Consider the following 16,701-nt stretch of genomic DNA (forward strand, 5'->3'; position numbering starts at 1 on the left):
TCTTGTGATGCACATTATATTGTTTATACAAAACAAAGAGTTTATAATTTCTCTCTCTTAGGCTTTTCAAATAATGTTTCAAGTGCAGCTATTATTGATTTAAGCTGGAGTGAAAGCATTCATTGAAGTGTAGCTTAATGAAACTACTTTTCTTAATTTTAAGTTTAAACAACATTGAATAAATAGAACTCTGTGCATCTTGCTACAGACACAAATCATACTGTTTTGCAAGAATTCAGGGTGTCTGAGATCTGTTGGTTTACCAAGGTATCTTTTAGTATAGCAGAGAGACTTGTCCAACCAACCTGTAAGACAGGAAAATGACGACTATAGTGTCGTAAAAATATTAAAATATCCTTTAACCAATAATCTGAATAGTGCAGACTAGGAAATAGATTGGAATAGTAGTACAGGATTAAGTTTGAAAGAATATGTTGTTTTAGTATTTGACTAAACATATTTTGGACATTCCAGTGCAATCATATAGCATTTCTGAAATATATTCTGGAGAAGTATTCCATTACCCAGTTGAATATTTGTTAAGCATAATTACAGATGGAATTCCTCTGATTAGATTATTAGATGAATTTTGCATTATTTCCTCTTCTGATGATCCCTAGAGGGCAAGGACTAACCATCCATGAATCTCTTGGATGTCAGAGGCTTAGCTTCACACATATGTTCTTGAGACTTCTAAAGCAGTCACATGTCGCCAGTGGCTTGCTTTAATATTCAGCTCGCATTTGCTGTTTCCTCTTACCACCGTGTCTGTCATTTGGCTGATGTAGCCCTTTTCTGGGGGAGTTCATCAGTTACTATGCAAAAGACCCTGGGGACGTTCCCCAGGGCCACACTGTCCACTACTCTGCTTGTCCATTCTTTGTTGGGTCCTGCAGTGACCCCCACTTCAGAGTGGGAGTTTCCTATGGGGAGTCGGTTTATTGGTGACAAGAAATGACCAAGCGCATTACAGAGCATGGCAAGATCACACAACACACACACAAGTCTTACAAACAAAAGGCCATAAGCACTGCCCTAACCCCGATTCCCTGACAACACGCCCCCACTCTCCATATTAGAAGTAGGAGACATAGACGTCCCCAAAGGAAGGTCCTGCTCAGTGTAAAGAACTAGACACAGTGCTTTGAATTTTGTTCTTAAGGAATAAGACAGATGGCCATAGATGGAAGAGATACCAACTCTTAGGTTTTGTGTGCCCTGTTCCTTTGTTCTGAAGGAGCTAGGTGACCAGGAGTAGGAGAGGGGCTGAAGCTTAAGTCAGCTTGCCAGAGGAAAGAGTTCAGGTATACCAGACCAGGAATTGTCTTCACACTCAACAAACCAACTGGGAAGATCAAACCCGAGGCCTGAAAGAACTCCTATGATCATAAAATGTCTCATACCCATCTCTGCACACTGTTTTTATCTGAGCCTATCTGACATCAGTGGAAGGTTCCGCCAGTGAAAGTGCGTCCCCAAACGCCACGACACAGACACTGATGTCATCATTATGCAAACACTTGGAGATCATTTGCAACAGCTTGTTTTCTAAAGCACTGTTCCCAACAGTCATGTTTCCTCCTGACTATTAGCCTTGCACAGCTTGTACTTTTTCCCCCAGATGGGTTATATACATTTTTCCAAGCTGATTTTTACTTGGCTACTTCCTGCCTATTTCCAATCTCTCTCGGACCCTTCAAGTGAATTTCTTGTTCCTTCCTGATGGGACCTCTCAGCTCACTTGTCTGTGAATTTCATCAGTGTCCCCTCTACTCTACAAATTATCAAGACTTATGGTAAACAGACCAGATTTAATGTCAATCCCTTCCCATTAAACTCACCAAGCAACTGACAAGCCCCATTTGATTACATATCCAGAACTGCACGGCTGCCTTCTGAATCGAGGGGAGGAGAAAAGAAGCATAGAAAAGGGTTGATTTATTCTATTAAAATCTGTTTAACTCTTGAAATACCCATACTGCACAAGGATTTCTCAACTACGTCTTCAGTGTAGGGGACTAGATCAATGAAAAGCTTATTAGGTATGCTTCTCTGTAGCTGTTCAGAGTGAGCAATTCTATATTACTCTTAAAACCCAGAAAAGGATCAAATTAACTAAATAGAGTGAGGCAGTCATTCATAACATGCCAGGAAAGCCCTAGAATCAAATTAAACTCTACTGAGGGCTAGAGTGCATTGCCCTCTTACCTGTTCGGAAAGTTTCACGTCAGTACTCCAATTTAGACGATAAAAGCAAGGTTTTCTCTCCAGATAGCTCATTAAAACAGAGGGATGATAAGGGGCTCTGAGGTTGGCAATGGCGTAATTCTTAAAAGTTTGCTCCGAGAAATGCATTTAAGTTTAAGCCGAAAAAGGCGGAGAAGGAAGAATGTGGAGGGCTGGTACAGGGCAGGTAAGAGCCCACGTGGGAGAGGCCGCAGAGGGATGTGGCCAGGTCTCAGGCTTCTGTGGACTGGGAGAGCTACCTCGGGTAGGGTGAGTGAGATGAGGCATGACAGGGGTCTAAAAGGATGATTCCCAAAGGTATGCTAAGGGGTGAGCAGTCTCCCTTCACCTGCTGCAGCTTTTCCTAGCTCAGTGGCTGCGTCGTTACCTGGACACCGTCCCTGACACCTCCTTCTCAGTCTGCCTCATCGACCAATGACTCATGTTTTATTTCTTTATTAATTGCTCCTCCTAAATCTCTCAAACCCATCGACCTCTCCCCATGCCTACTGCAAACGTCCTAGTGCAGTTTCTCGCCTGGACTACTGCAACCGCGTTCTAACTGGTGCCCTGGGTCCTCTCCTGCCCCGTCCGATTTATTCTCCACTCTATCCATAGTGTTTTATCACACTGCTGTCCTACCTAAAAGCTTTCCCTGGCTCGCCATGGTTCCGTGTTATCTGATTTCACTTTTATCTCTGGTCCCTTTGCTTACCAGGTTCCTGCCACATCGGCTTTCCCGGAGCTCTGTGAGGATCCCGGCGTTCAGCTCAGAGACGCTGCACAGGCAGTACCTTCCCTTTGCCTGGAAAGCTTTGGACCTGTCCCCTCTTTTACTTAGGTTCAAAATTCTTCAGAGCTTCAGAGCAAAATGTTACTGGCTTAGGAGGAGTTCTTTCTTTTCTAAAACATTCTTTACTTTTCCTTTGATGCATCCAGTCTTTATTATATATTCATTTTGATTTAGTAATGTCATTTTTTAAAAGATATGTCTCTCCATCCAACAAGCTCAGTGAAGCAGGGACAACATCTGTGCTGCCCGCTGCCTCTCTCCTCTGGACCCTCCCTGGCGTTTGTCCCACTGCAGAGCTTCAATACATGTTTGCGGAATGAGTAAATGAATGAACGAATCCTTTTTCCTTTTCACTCTCTTTAGTTTATCACACTTCTTTCCTCAACTCTCTGATGCATCAAGGCAGTAAGCAAAATAATAATAATAATAAAAACCAGGATGTATTTTGAAAATGTCTAACCACTTCAAATACTTAAGAAATAAAGCAAATGAATACCTTAAATAATAAAATATATAAGTATATTCAGCCACATCTACTGTCTCCCTTGGTGATTCCATCCATTTCTAAGCTCTGTCACTTGGCTACAGATGACCCTTAAATAGACAGCACAGTTCCAATCTGCCCCGTGAACCCGTGACCAGCATCCCCACTGGTCTCCCCGACCTAAGCTATCCAACTGGCACTTGAAACTCTACATGCCCCACACCAAACCCATCCCCTTTCCTCAGTACATCACCATATTAAGTTTCTTGTTTCTGTGATTATCACCATGGCAATTAGCAGGTCATCCATGTTTGAGACTTTCTGTTCATTCTGAACCTTCTTTTCTAGATTCCTGTCAGTCAGTGGCCGAGATCTAAAGATTTCAGCTCTAGAATCACTCGTCCCCTCCCTTCTCCCTCCACTCCTCGCGTGGAGGCTGAGGCCTTCGTTACGGAAATACCGGTCTCCTCCTCCAGCCCCACCTGTGTGCTGCTGCCACTTATCAAGCCTAAACACATCTCTGAATGAATCACCCTCCTTCTGAAAAGCCTTACAAAGAGTTATGATGCTACTAGCCCAGTGTTTGTCAGCATTTAACCCACATTCCCCACCCCCTTTTTAAAAAAAAAAAATTAATTTGTTTGTTTATTTATTTATTTTTAGAGAGAGGGGAAAGGAGAAAGAGAGGGAGAGAAACATCACTGTGTGGTTGCCTCTCACTCACGCCCCCAACTGGGGACCTGACGTGCAACCTAGTCATGTGCCCTGACTGGGAACTGAACCAGTGACACGTGGTTCTCAGGCCAACGCTCAATCCACTGAACCACAGCAGACGTCCCCACCCCTTTTGATTGATGTGAAAATCTTGTATCCCTTCTGTACTTTATGTTACAGAAACAACAGGGATTATTTCCATTCCTTAACTATAAAACCATGTAAGATTCAATGAGCTTTTTTAAACTCGACTCACCAGATTTCAAGCTCACTATTAGATTATGGGCTCTCCAGAGTACCTGGTAGGCCCTCAGTAAATGTTTATTAAATAGACGACCAAACCCTGACATTCAGGGCTGTCCATGACATAAACTCAGCAGGTTCTGCAGTTTTATATCCTACTACTCTACTTGCATTTCACCAGCCAAATTATTCCAGGGACTTAGACTAGTTACTGTTGTGTAAACATGGCCTTCCTACTTCCATGACTAGCAATTCCTTCTTCAGGGAAACACCTCGGAACCTACTGCAGTACCCCGCAAGTGCCCAACGTTTTTCATGACCCAACAAACGCTCTTCTTGTGTGCACACTATTGCAGCTGGCATTAGAAAATGCAAATTTATTCTTAGTAATAATGTTGATACAGCAGTCCCTCTGTATATTGCGGTTCACTTATTGTGGCCTCACTGCATCGCGGGATTTTAAAAAATATTATATTTAATCATTTACCACGGATTTTTCGCTACATTGTGGGATTTTGTGGTACTGTACAGTAAATACTAACAATAAATGTAAGGTTCCTACTTCGCGGATGTTCACCTATCGCGGGGGTGTCTAGAACGTAATACCTGCGGTAAGTGAGGGATCCCTGTATTCTAAAAGTGAAAACTGATTAACAGAGCATATCTTGGGAGTAAATCACATGTTGTTGACCTCTCTGCATCTGAAGCTTAGTACAAATTTTTCCATTTTGGGAGCTCCTGAAAGGAAATACCTACCTCAATTTCAAATTTAAGAGTTAAAAGCTTTGAATTTAATGACTTCAATGTCCCAGAGCTGAAGGTAGGTATTTACTAATATTTATCTGGCCAGTTACTTAGTGTCCAGTCACCCAGTGGCTTTGGGAGCCAGAGGAGACACAGGCTAACGTGAGAGGCCATGCAGGCGAGTGAAGACGTGCCCTAACCGGGTGCACCCTCACGGAGGAGGCAGATTTAAGCCAGGGAGAAAGAGAAGCTGGTGTGTTCAGGCTGAAGACAATTCATCCTGTTTCCACAAAAAAGCAGAACCCTCAAACATGAAATGCAAGAAGTTATCAATTTGAAAATAGAAATATAATTGACCAATGCCTAAAGGGAAAAGCCACGTAACACCCCCAAACACTAAACATACACACACACTCACAACCACATGGAAACGGCCATGAATGCAAGATAATAGAAGTCATTTAAGTTCTTTTAAGGAAATGGGACGTAGTGTTAGTACTAGGATGGTCCCTCATCATAAAGATGATTAGCAGCAAATCACCCAAATCCATACTCAGAGCACATGGCGGGCAACGGTACATTACCTAGGATAATTTTCCATTTTGCAGAGGAGAAATAGCCTCCAATGGGTTATATACCTTCCCCACAATCACAGATTTAAGCGCTGGCAAAGCCTACATCTACTTGTTCTTAGACTAGAGGTTCTCGCGTCACATCACTCTAACATCGACATTTAGTGTCGAGATCTGCTGACGGCCACCAGAACCACAGAGGAAAACATTACGCATTTAGGCAACACCACTTGTTTTCATTAACCCATCTGCTTAGCTACCAGGTGCATAAATCTCTTTACTGGCTCTTTAGCATGTTACTAACGAGCTGTGTGACAGCCTATGACAAGCTCAGGATGAAACTGTGGCTTAAATGTTATGGCCATGTTAACATTTAGCTGGGGGCAGAGAGAATCTAAAAATGTGACAGGCAAAGCTTAGTACACAAAACAGAAAGATGGCTCTTACTAACATATAAGCCCTAAGATGCATTAAGTAAAAGATAAAGAAAAATCTCCAGGAAGCTCTACTGCTTTTATTCTGCAACTTTCAAAACACATGCTGAAGCAATAAACTGTTAGTGCTATGGTCACCAGGATCCTCCTTCAAGTTCCAGTTTTGGTAACTCCCAGACACAACTCGTAACCTTATAATTCATTTTAAAAATATGGGTCAAATCCCAATGCAATAATGAAATATCAAAACTCCAGTGAGATAATTTTTAAATTGTAGAGTTTTAGAGGTTGGAAAAACTTCTGAGACCCTGTGAACCAATACTATCATTATGTAAAAGAAAGAACTAATATTTCTGACAGATACAACTTTAATACAACCAATAATTTAAAATTCCTTGAATTTAAGAGGTAGTACAAAACCTCTGTGAATATTCTGTTAAAATTTAAACACGTTACTTTACCTATTTGTCTTGCTTGAAATATTGTTATATATTTCACTTTTAATATTTTTTTAAATAGAGAAGTAAAATAGAGCAAGATTTTGCTGCTTAATTACCTTAAGGTTTCAAGAATTTTCAAAAAAGCATTGAATAACCTGGCAAGAGAAAACATTACTATACACACAGGGGTTTTCCCCTAATATTTCAGCCTGTTCTCATTTATAACACAGAGCAGAAAGCATCCCATAACGTAGAGTGGAAAATAATGGGTGAGGAAAGACAAAGTCTGCACACAGGAAATGACTCTAATTGAAAGGCTTCAGAAACATTGAACGTTTTATATCTTAGAAACACAGGCTTTAATTTTGTCAATATTGCTAAAGAAACCAAAGCACAGAAAGATAAAAATTGTAAAGAGGGGGCCTCCCTTATTCAGAGATTTCTATTTACATCCTCGGTAAACTGTGAAGAACTCTTTTTGCTAAAGGGAAAACAAAATAATAGGAGTCACATGCTTGTTTACAACAACCTGTGCAAATACATATCGACATACCTATTGTTGTTCCAACAGTTCCGACAGCTGAGGCACTCGGCGGGGTCCGTCTGGGGGACTGCTGTGTACCTCCCACCGCCCTGGTCAGGAGGAAGCACACGGGAAAGGGGGCTGAAGGTGCCAGGACCACTAACTGAACACTCCAAAGACAAAAGCCAGCCAGGGGTAATAAACGCACACACTGTCCCCTACTCCCTGAGCAATGTTGTGCTTAACAGTATTCACTGGCTTCACAAAGGAGTTCTGCACAGTACTAAAGCCGTACTCCAAACCCTTCCCTGCCATGTTTCCCATGTATTTTTGTACTGGAAGGAGGCAAACAGATGGAGAAGGTTAGTCATTTCCCCCCAGTGTCTCAAACCTACTGGGCCCAACATACACTCTACGTTATAACCTCCTGTTCATTTCTACTTTCCTAGCAGTCATGGAAGAATTTTATGCGATGCCAGTTGGAGAAACAGGGTGGAAATGTCTGAATGATGTCATAAGATAAACGCATCTTCATTTTCCTGTAATTACTTCGATTAGGTCTGTTCACTTGACTACACTGAGTTTTAAAACATGTTATATTTTTCCAGATGGAGTAGATTCCCAGCCAGCAATGACTTGGAGGGGAGTATTAATATTTTGATGTTGCTTTTGGCGGAAACTGCCCAGCAATGAAGAAAAATGCCCAGATTAACACATACCTCATGGTAAAATGCTCACTTGACATATACAATGGCAAGAGTTCTTAGAAACTGAAGTTAACTGACCCAGCCGTAAGGTCAGGGTTAAAATTCTGCTCTCAGATGACAAGCAGCAGAAGTGAATTTGAGAAGGGTGGGGGAGACCATCACATAGCACCCACGCTCAGAGCAGGCCTTCAAGGTTAGGAAAAGTTCAGGCAATTGTTTTTTCCAGAATGCTTTCCATTCCCATTCATCTCATACCAACAGCCAGAATCTGAGCAAACCAAAAATACTGAAAATTTCTCTCAACGTTCTTGATCCAGCTAGCAGCAGGAATTTTTAAGAAAACATTGAGAGAGAGACTATTCCTAGGCTATATCCAGCCGATGGGAGTAAACTCAGAGCTTCAGAAAATCAAGTTAACAATCTTCAGGGTAATGTACTTACTTGAATCACTAACCATATTAAAGTGAATTAATGATTTTTATGATGACCATCATTTTTTAAATTTCCAGATTCCCTCCCACCCAGAAGAGAAAGAAAACTAATGAGTTAAAATCACAGGTGATAACCTCTAAAATTTTATACCTAATAGGGTAACTATATTTAAACAGCAAGTCATTGTTCACAGAACAAAAGTACTATGCTCAAACACTAAAGCAAATATCAGACTTATTTTTTCTTCTTATGGAAACAGCATGTGCTATTCAGACTTTAATGTTCCCCTTCAGCTTCTTGGATAATGTTAGTAGTTTGGACTAGGAACGGTGACAAAAAAAGTTTAGAAAGCCTTAATATGAGCCATGTCTTTCTACACAAAATAATGAAAACATTATTCTCTTTTGGTAATGAGATGCACTAGAGCAAATTAAGTATTTTTAATGCAACATACTAAAGCTAGGTCACACTAAAGCCATTAGATTTCTAGCTTTAAGATACAAATATATATCACTTTGTTCTCCAAATATGTAATAAATCTTTGTTAAAGTTGAAGATAAAAGAAAACTAAACTTCTTCGATTTTTAGCACGCTGTGGGTTATGGCAAATTTATCTATAATCAGAACGATGACACAAAATAAAACTTGATCAACTAAAATTATCTACTTGGTTGAAAAGAATGTGGATGTATATCCAAACCATGTAATAAGTCACGCTCCCTGGTGCAGAGAACCTCTTAAAACAAAATAAATTTAAAATATGCTTCTCATTCTGTTTCCATTCAGAAACTAAACTGTACCAGCTAGTGATTCCTGAATTAAAGTATTTTAAAGGCTCATCACCTCTCGTGGCTAATGATGTTAATGCTGTAAAATGCAAAAATCTTACAGGCAACCACACCAACTAACAAAAGCAGCTCACGGTGGGTCAGCAGTCAGGCTGGGGCCTGCAAACGTGGTCTACACGGCCTGCACAATGGTTTCAAGAACCGGAGCGAGTGTCCAAGATGGAAAAAGCCTGGCCATTTCACCCACATTTATGTCCTGAAGAGGCAGGCGGCCCGGCCACACTGGGCCCCGCACGCCCACGGCAGGGGCCGAACCACAGCGCCGCTCTCAGGCGGCGCACCTGCTCTCCCGGGAGCTGTCGCCTCCTTCCCGCTCGCCTCCCTCGATGCCACGATCTGCCTGACTCCTCTAGCGACAGGAGCATTCAAACTTTGCTCTAAATCAATCGAATTTAAAGTACTTCGTCCAGTCTTCACTCAATGGTATTTCCCTTGCACCTCAAGAATAACTTCTGGTCTACTTGCTATAGGTTCTATTTGCAGTGCTAAATAATTTAAAAATAAAAACCAAATTGACGAATACATCTCTTACCAGCTAATAGAAATCTTACAAAGATGACTCTGGACCAAGGGGTTGCCAGGGATACATACTAACTCCATCCCAGTGGACCAGAGAGGTTCCCACACTGAAAAAAGCCAGCATGCCCGCCCGGCTCCTATGCCTCGGCACAGGGGGGCACAGGGCTGGGCTCATTTATAATGGGGTCTCTTACGTTCACTAGATGACGAGGATGTTCCAGATCCACATGTGTCCTGGTGAGAGAGCTCATGTGCCCAGAGTAAAGCCCTCCATCCAAGCTCCCATTCCCAATGCCACTGACTCCATTAGGGACCTTATGGTAAAGATGGGAGCAGCCGTTGCTGAGGCCTCCGTTGCTTAGGAAGCTTCCATGAACACTTCCATTCCTCCGCTTTGTGGCGGGCAGAGTAGTATACTCCATCCTCTGCCCACTGATTTCTGACCCTTGGCAGAGATATCCCGGTGGGTCGTACTCTGTGAAGAGAGAACAACACCAAAGAGATACTGAAAAGGACAATCTTCTTGTTTAGGAAGTTTTATTAATAAAACCACTAAGAAACTACAAATACACTAAAGTAAAACATTCTAAAAGTGTTCAGTGAAAACCTACTTGTGAGACATGCTTTAATAAAGTTACTGCTATTATTGCCTTTATCGTGTGGGTGTATCTAGGAACTAGGAGTTAATTATGACCCTGTTGAGGAGAAGAGAAATTTACCAGAGAGCCACCACTCAAAAGAGCATTAATAAATCCTGCAAGCTGAAACGATCACAGCACTGGCAACACTAAGTGTTTAAACTGCCATACACTTCAAAGTGCTGAGAGAAATTGTATAAAATGACAAAAAGCTAACTACAGGCAGGGTATTTCAAATAGCAATAAATAACACTTTTAAGGAAAAGGATGGCGTTGTATATACGTTTACTGACTAGTCATAGTTCCTTGGTCATTGTAGCCCCTTGGGAAGTTGGGAAGTACTAAAGGCAAAAGGCAACTATTCCATTTTCTTATATTAAAACCACTTACACAACTGCCTCAGAATTTTGATTTCCAGAAGTATACTTAGAAAAAGTAAAACATCCCTTAGAAAGCACAGTGTCTAAGTGACACAGAATTTGCTGTCAGAGCTTTGACAAGTTCTTCAGCCGCAGCAGAGCACACCGAGATGGGACGGGGCGCCCCCCACCCCCCCACTGCTGAGCCCCCCGCACAGCCGCGCCGCTGCCAGCCTGCCTGCTCAGCCTCCCCGGGGAACTGCGTGCGGCGCGGGCTGGGGCCGCGTTCACCTTTTGGCCTTTACAGCACCACTGTGGGCCCCTGGGCCGGGAACACTCCCGACAGCCAGTGGGTTCCTTTTGGATGAATGGCTGAATGAACATTATTATTTTAAATTCTCATCTTTAAACATATTCTCAAGTCACAAAAAAATGACTTTAAGCAGATTAGTCTTGCTCAGAAAACCAAATCATTCCTTTCCTTTTAATAATTCAGCACACCCTCACCCGACGGCAGTCAATGACATTAAAACCATTTAGAAAATGACCCAGTGAAGTGACCTCCAGTCCCTGCAGCCTGGCACCACCGCGGCTGCCACCTCTCTCCCTGTGTGTCTCCTCCTGGAAGGCACCGAGTCAGTAAAATCACTCCCTCGCGCCTCCCAGTACAAACTACAAAGAGACCCGTGTGTGCGGGAACCGGCCCCCAGAAGCTGGAAGTCCCTGTCACTGCTGCTGTCGCCCTTTGCTTTTCTTTCATTCTCTTATTCTGGGCCAACGGGAAAACCCAAAACTTCCACCCATCGAAGGTGAGAGCCCCTGTGTGATGTGATGACCCCGTGCTCTCACAGCTGGGGGAACAGGGCAAGTGGGACGGTGAGAGGACAGGAGCCGGGCAGAGAGAAGGGAAAGCGCTCTGAGCTCTGTGCTTTAACACAGCGCCATCGCTGGTCTCGGCACCCCTCTTACTAGCTGCGTTGGGGGACGGGGTGCCCCTGGAGGAGTGTGGGCACATCGGTCCCAAACCAGAGCCACATTATCTTCACATGTGTCATTCGCTGCCTTTTCTATTCCCTGCTGACGGGATCTGTGCACGATGGAGGTGTTCCTGGGGCAACCGCAAAGCTCGCGCTTCAAGGACTCATCCTCTTTGGTGGTCTGACGAAGCCAGAGCTTCCCAGTGCAAAGTCAGCTGTTTACTTAGAGACGGGCTTAGCTTTGGCTTTGCTGTTTATTTCCACTGGGCAATTTAATCTGATGCTCCACTTACTTTGGTTGACAGCTGAAACAGTTTTAAAGTCACCTCCTCTGAATGAACAGCAGCTAATGTGTTTTATGCCATGACACTAACACACAGAACAGTCAGAAATCAATATTTACTCTGACAACACTTGTCTCCTGGCATTTTGAAAGAAGAGGAGGAAAGGCTTAGGAATGCCTTACTCTGTATGGCGCTCTGCTGGCGGTTCTTGCACAGGCACATGGCAATGAAGACCATGAGGATGAGGACCATCACACCCAGCACGCAGCCCACTATCAGGTACAGCATGTCACTGCTCCTGGTGGGGCTGGCTGCAGGCCCCACGTTCCCCCCACCTCCAGGGGAACTGGGAGGGGTACTCAAGTCTTTGACAGGATACTCAGAAGCTCCAGGAACACGTTTCACTGGTTGGAATAGAAAGAAAAACATGATGTCAGAGTGAACACAGACTCTATGAAATGGTTTATTCTCCAGAGGAGGTCTGGTTAGGAATGTAAGCCAGTCTGTTTATACTTGTTACTGAGATGATCTGACCACCAATGAGTCACAAAAAGGGCTCAAAAGTTTTAAAATCTGATGTGCCAGAGTTTTAGTCGACAAATTCTGGAGAAAACATAACATCAGAGAAATATACGCACTTGGTCTAACCCAAACTGCTGATTATCTGCTCGGATGTACTTGTCGAAGACTCCCTAAGAGCGGAAACAGAGCATTTCAGCTCATTCGTGGGACAGAAACTCCTTTCCATCTGATATACTTTGAGCTGAGTAAGATTCAGAATATATATTTTATGCCTCCACCATGTGACTAATATTAGAAGATATGACTTTGGACTATTAGAACCATTATGTACAATCCTCAAAAACCTCACACATAAATATTAAGCATTCCAAAACCAAAAACGTTTGGAGTTCATGTAAATGCACTCCTCTGACCTGGTTTGTTGATGTAACAGTGATGATGAGAGTTAACAACAGGTGGGACTCAAACCCCCTTTTCCCCTGTCCCCAAATACCACACTCTTCACGCTTTAGGTGCGATGGGGAGCCAGTGGGGTGGAGGGGTGGCCAGTCTGGCCTCGGAGCAGACTGCCTCAGTCTGTACCCTGCTCCCCAACGGGGCCTCAGCCGTATGATGTGAACCCCCACGACTCAGCCTCTGTGTGTGGAGAATGGGGATGATAAGAACTGCTCCATCGCAAGGTTGGAATGAAGAGTAAGCGAATTAATCCACGTAAAGCACTTAGAACAGAGCCTCGCACACGGCAGCGTTCAGTTTTGTTATGATTATTCCTTATTACACTACACTTCATGCAATGGCACCTAACAACCCGTATGAACAGAGTGGTCTTTTAGAGAATCAGCTTTAGCATTATACTGGAGTTCCATTTTCTAGCCACTGGAGCCATACAGAGCAGAGCCGGGAACTGTGAAGGAGAGGCCACCTTTCAATGGAAAGAGCTCTCCGTCACTGAAAGCCAGAGAGAGACTTGGCAGAGACTCTAAAGGAAATTAAAGTATTTGGGATTAAACAATTCTCAGGTCCCTGCCAATTCTAAAGAAAACAAACAAGTTTCTGAGGTAAAATGGATGTTACAGATTATACATTAAAGATCATGATTGCTCACAGGGAAGTCCTTCAGGTTTATTCACTTTCTTTATCCTTAATTTATTCACAATTCTATCAAGCTTGATGATCTGGTTGCTGACCTCTTGCTAAAGTTAAAAACTTCTGCAGTGAGGAGTGAGCCAGGCAGACCCACAGACATTAATAAAACACAGCTCAGAACATGAAATAAGGAAGGTGACATGAAAAACATAAAGATATTGGAACACAGTCATACACACACATAAACTCACATGAAAAAAACATAAAGAGAATAGAAGAACTAAAGAAAAATCCCGACAGTCTATGATCTTGAGGGTGGGGCAATGATGGGCCTTCAGCATCTCCTGCACCCCCAAAACCTTCATGAACTACTAAAGATAAGACAATCATAAGAACCTTGAGGCATTTCTTTAATGAGGTGAGTTTGCACATAATGTTTTTGTTTGTTTGTTTGTTTAGAGAGAAGGAAAGGGAGGGAGAAAAGAGAGGGAGAGAAACAGTGTGGTTGCCTCTCGCATGCCCCCAACTTGGAATCTGGCCTGCAACCCAGGCATGTGCCCTGACTGGAAATCGAACCAGTGACCCTTTGGTTTGCAGGCCAGCACTCAGTCCACTGAGCCACACAAGCCAGGGCTGTATATAATATGTTCTATTTAAACAGGCCAGGAACTGTGTAATACATCAGAAAGTCGTTCCACATGAAGAGTTAACATTTAAAGAAGGTTTTTCATTTTACACTTCTCTGAAAGGACCTTTGATTCCCCAGCAAAGTCAAAGTCAATTAATGAGGCACACTATTACAGACACAGCTCTGCTAAAATACCATTTAAACAACACAGTTATTACATTGTTGTCTGTGTTGTATGTTTTGTGTGGCTAGAGTCTTAAATGTCTTGGGGACAGAGATGATAAATTTCATTTTTATTTAATTTTTCTCGAGTATGACAGCATTCTAGGGGCAACTAAGGAGTGCCCATTAATACAGCAAATTGTCTGATACAAAAAGGCCCTTAAATATGTGCTAAACCAAATAAAATTCCAGATAAGTCTAAAGGTGTATGTATGTATACGCTTAAATGTTGATGTAATACGAGGGTCTCCTTGACTCTCAGTTTCCTCATTTTAAATCAGGGTAATGAAAGCACCTGGAGCAGATGCTAAAGGCTGCCCAGTCCATGCAACAGCCTCCTCCTCCCACGCTAGCAGGCCCTCAATTTTGTTTAGGTGCCCACGGGATCCCCCAGAACTCTGGAGTAGATCCTGACCCATCATCCATCCTGGGAATAGGGTGGGAGGCATGTGACGGAGCTTTGGCCAGTGAGACATGGGGGGAGTCGGGGGGCCTACTAGAGGACTCTGGGAGGTTTACCCTGGCTCTTGAAAATAGACACAAGGAAAAATGACTCTTTTTCGGTCAGATTAATTGAGACCGAACACGAGAGCTTTTGATCTGTAAATACCCACATTAGCTGTTTCCATTCTATCTTCCTTCTTTAAAGACGGCAATATTTCAGTTAATCTATGTATGCAGGCAGGTTGAGAATTTCAGTTTAGCGATAGTTAATTCTGAACTTAACTACTATACTTAATTAAACGAGTAGTGTTATACATATCTGCTGTTCCAGAAACCACTTTAAACATATGTTGCACTTAGCCTAAAAATTCTTAGGTATCTCGTTTAGTATTCTAATTCTCATGGCAGCCTCAGAAATTAGTCAGCAAATATTTCTGGTCCCTTGATGGAGAAAAAGAGTAGGGAAGTGACTTACTCAGAATGACAGAGAAATCAATAAACGTGAGCGATGCTTATGTAAACTACTTTTTAGACAAGTGCTCTAGCCAACACACTACACTTTCTGCTCAGACAGTCTAAATGTATGCACCCAGGAAAAGGTCCCGAGCAGCAGGGGCTTAGGGCTCATGCAGAGTCTGGAGTTCTAGGTCCTCCCGGGGCAGAGCACAGATTCCCACCGCTCTGACCTTTTGTTTCACAGATCATCACGTTACTGAAGTCACTCTCTCCCCCTTCGTTGAAGCACTGCATCTTAATATCATAGGAGGTTTCTGGCTGCAGGTGCCCAATCATGTGCCACTGCTTGGAACCTACAAAGGAAAACAAAAGAGAAGGCTCCCGTATCATGCAACCTAAATGATACAGTCAATGTAATTACTTAATAATTTCAAAATGAGGTGGGAGCAGCGTCCATTACCACAGAGTCAGTTCGTGTAATAAAAACGTACTTAATGCAAGTATTCTAGCGATGCACCACAGAAAAATCACATTTCTATTACCTGGCATGAAAAAAATGATACAGATAAAGTGAATTAAAGCTATACCTGTGTGTTGGTAGTAAAACTTTGTTTCATTACAAATAATTACTTGTGAGTGTTTTGTAAAATACATATTAATTTTTTTTACACAGGTTAAACAAAACAAAACCCTCAAGTACTGCGATCCTCTGTTTCAGCCCGTCAGCCCACTGCCCGCCCACAGGAAGCAAGGCCGTGTGACATCAGCAAACGGTGCCTTTCCCAGAACACGTGGCCACCGACAGCACAGGCCTTGGCCAAACTCTCCACTCCATTGCAATGAATGTGACGCCAATTGACATATAAACAAATGCCCGAATAAATGGTTAAGAATAATCAGAAAGCAAAACCCACCCTGGGAAACTCTCGGCTACTGCTCCCACCACGTCTTTTCTTTTGGGTCAGGGTCTCCAACCACACAAGCATCTCTAATAGAATGATTCTGTTATTCATGGCGCACGGCCAACGCTTCATTTAGAAACACTCCTCAGCTCCACACTCTGGTATAAAAATCACTCTCCATTTTCACTTCTATGGGTCTGTGACAAACATTAATAAACAGGACACTTCTGCCAAATTTAATGAACTCTTCAAGCACCTTTAATCCCTCTTACAAAATACTTCTTCAAACTGTTTCCACTATTTCTTAGAAACTATACCACCAGCTGATTTAAGACTTAATTAAAGGAGCAGGGGACAAAGCATCCGCACACACAAGTCAGGCCTGTTTGGCTGACGGGACCGATAGCACCAGGCTCCTTTCCAATTCAACACAGACAAACATATTTCAATCTGGAAACACAGCCCCTCCCCCAGGCCGCCAACACAAAACCTCTCCTTCATGCA

At 42.9% G+C, this 16,701-nt stretch overlaps 1 protein-coding gene across 3 annotated transcripts in view; it reads right to left on the minus strand.

Annotated features, from left to right (window-relative positions):
- Window positions 1-16,701, minus strand: part of CDON (cell adhesion associated, oncogene regulated) — an 86,999-nt gene that overhangs the window by 2,958 nt on the left and 67,340 nt on the right. For all 3 annotated transcript variants that reach the window (XM_090292553.1, XM_090292552.1, XM_090292554.1), the window contains exons 15-18: window positions 15,526-15,648; window positions 12,120-12,341; window positions 9,874-10,154; window positions 7,204-7,283 (exon numbers count right to left, since the gene is read on the minus strand). In XM_090292553.1, coding sequence (XP_090148679.1) covers window positions 7,204-7,283; window positions 9,874-10,154; window positions 12,120-12,341; window positions 15,526-15,648 — 706 coding nt within the window. The remainder of the gene's footprint in view (window positions 1-7,203; window positions 7,284-9,873; window positions 10,155-12,119; window positions 12,342-15,525; window positions 15,649-16,701) is intronic.

This window comes from Furipterus horrens, unplaced genomic scaffold, assembly GCF_987537825.1.
Source record: "Furipterus horrens unplaced genomic scaffold, mFurHor1.1.pri manual_scaffold_11, whole genome shotgun sequence".
NCBI lineage: Eukaryota > Metazoa > Chordata > Mammalia > Chiroptera > Furipteridae > Furipterus > Furipterus horrens.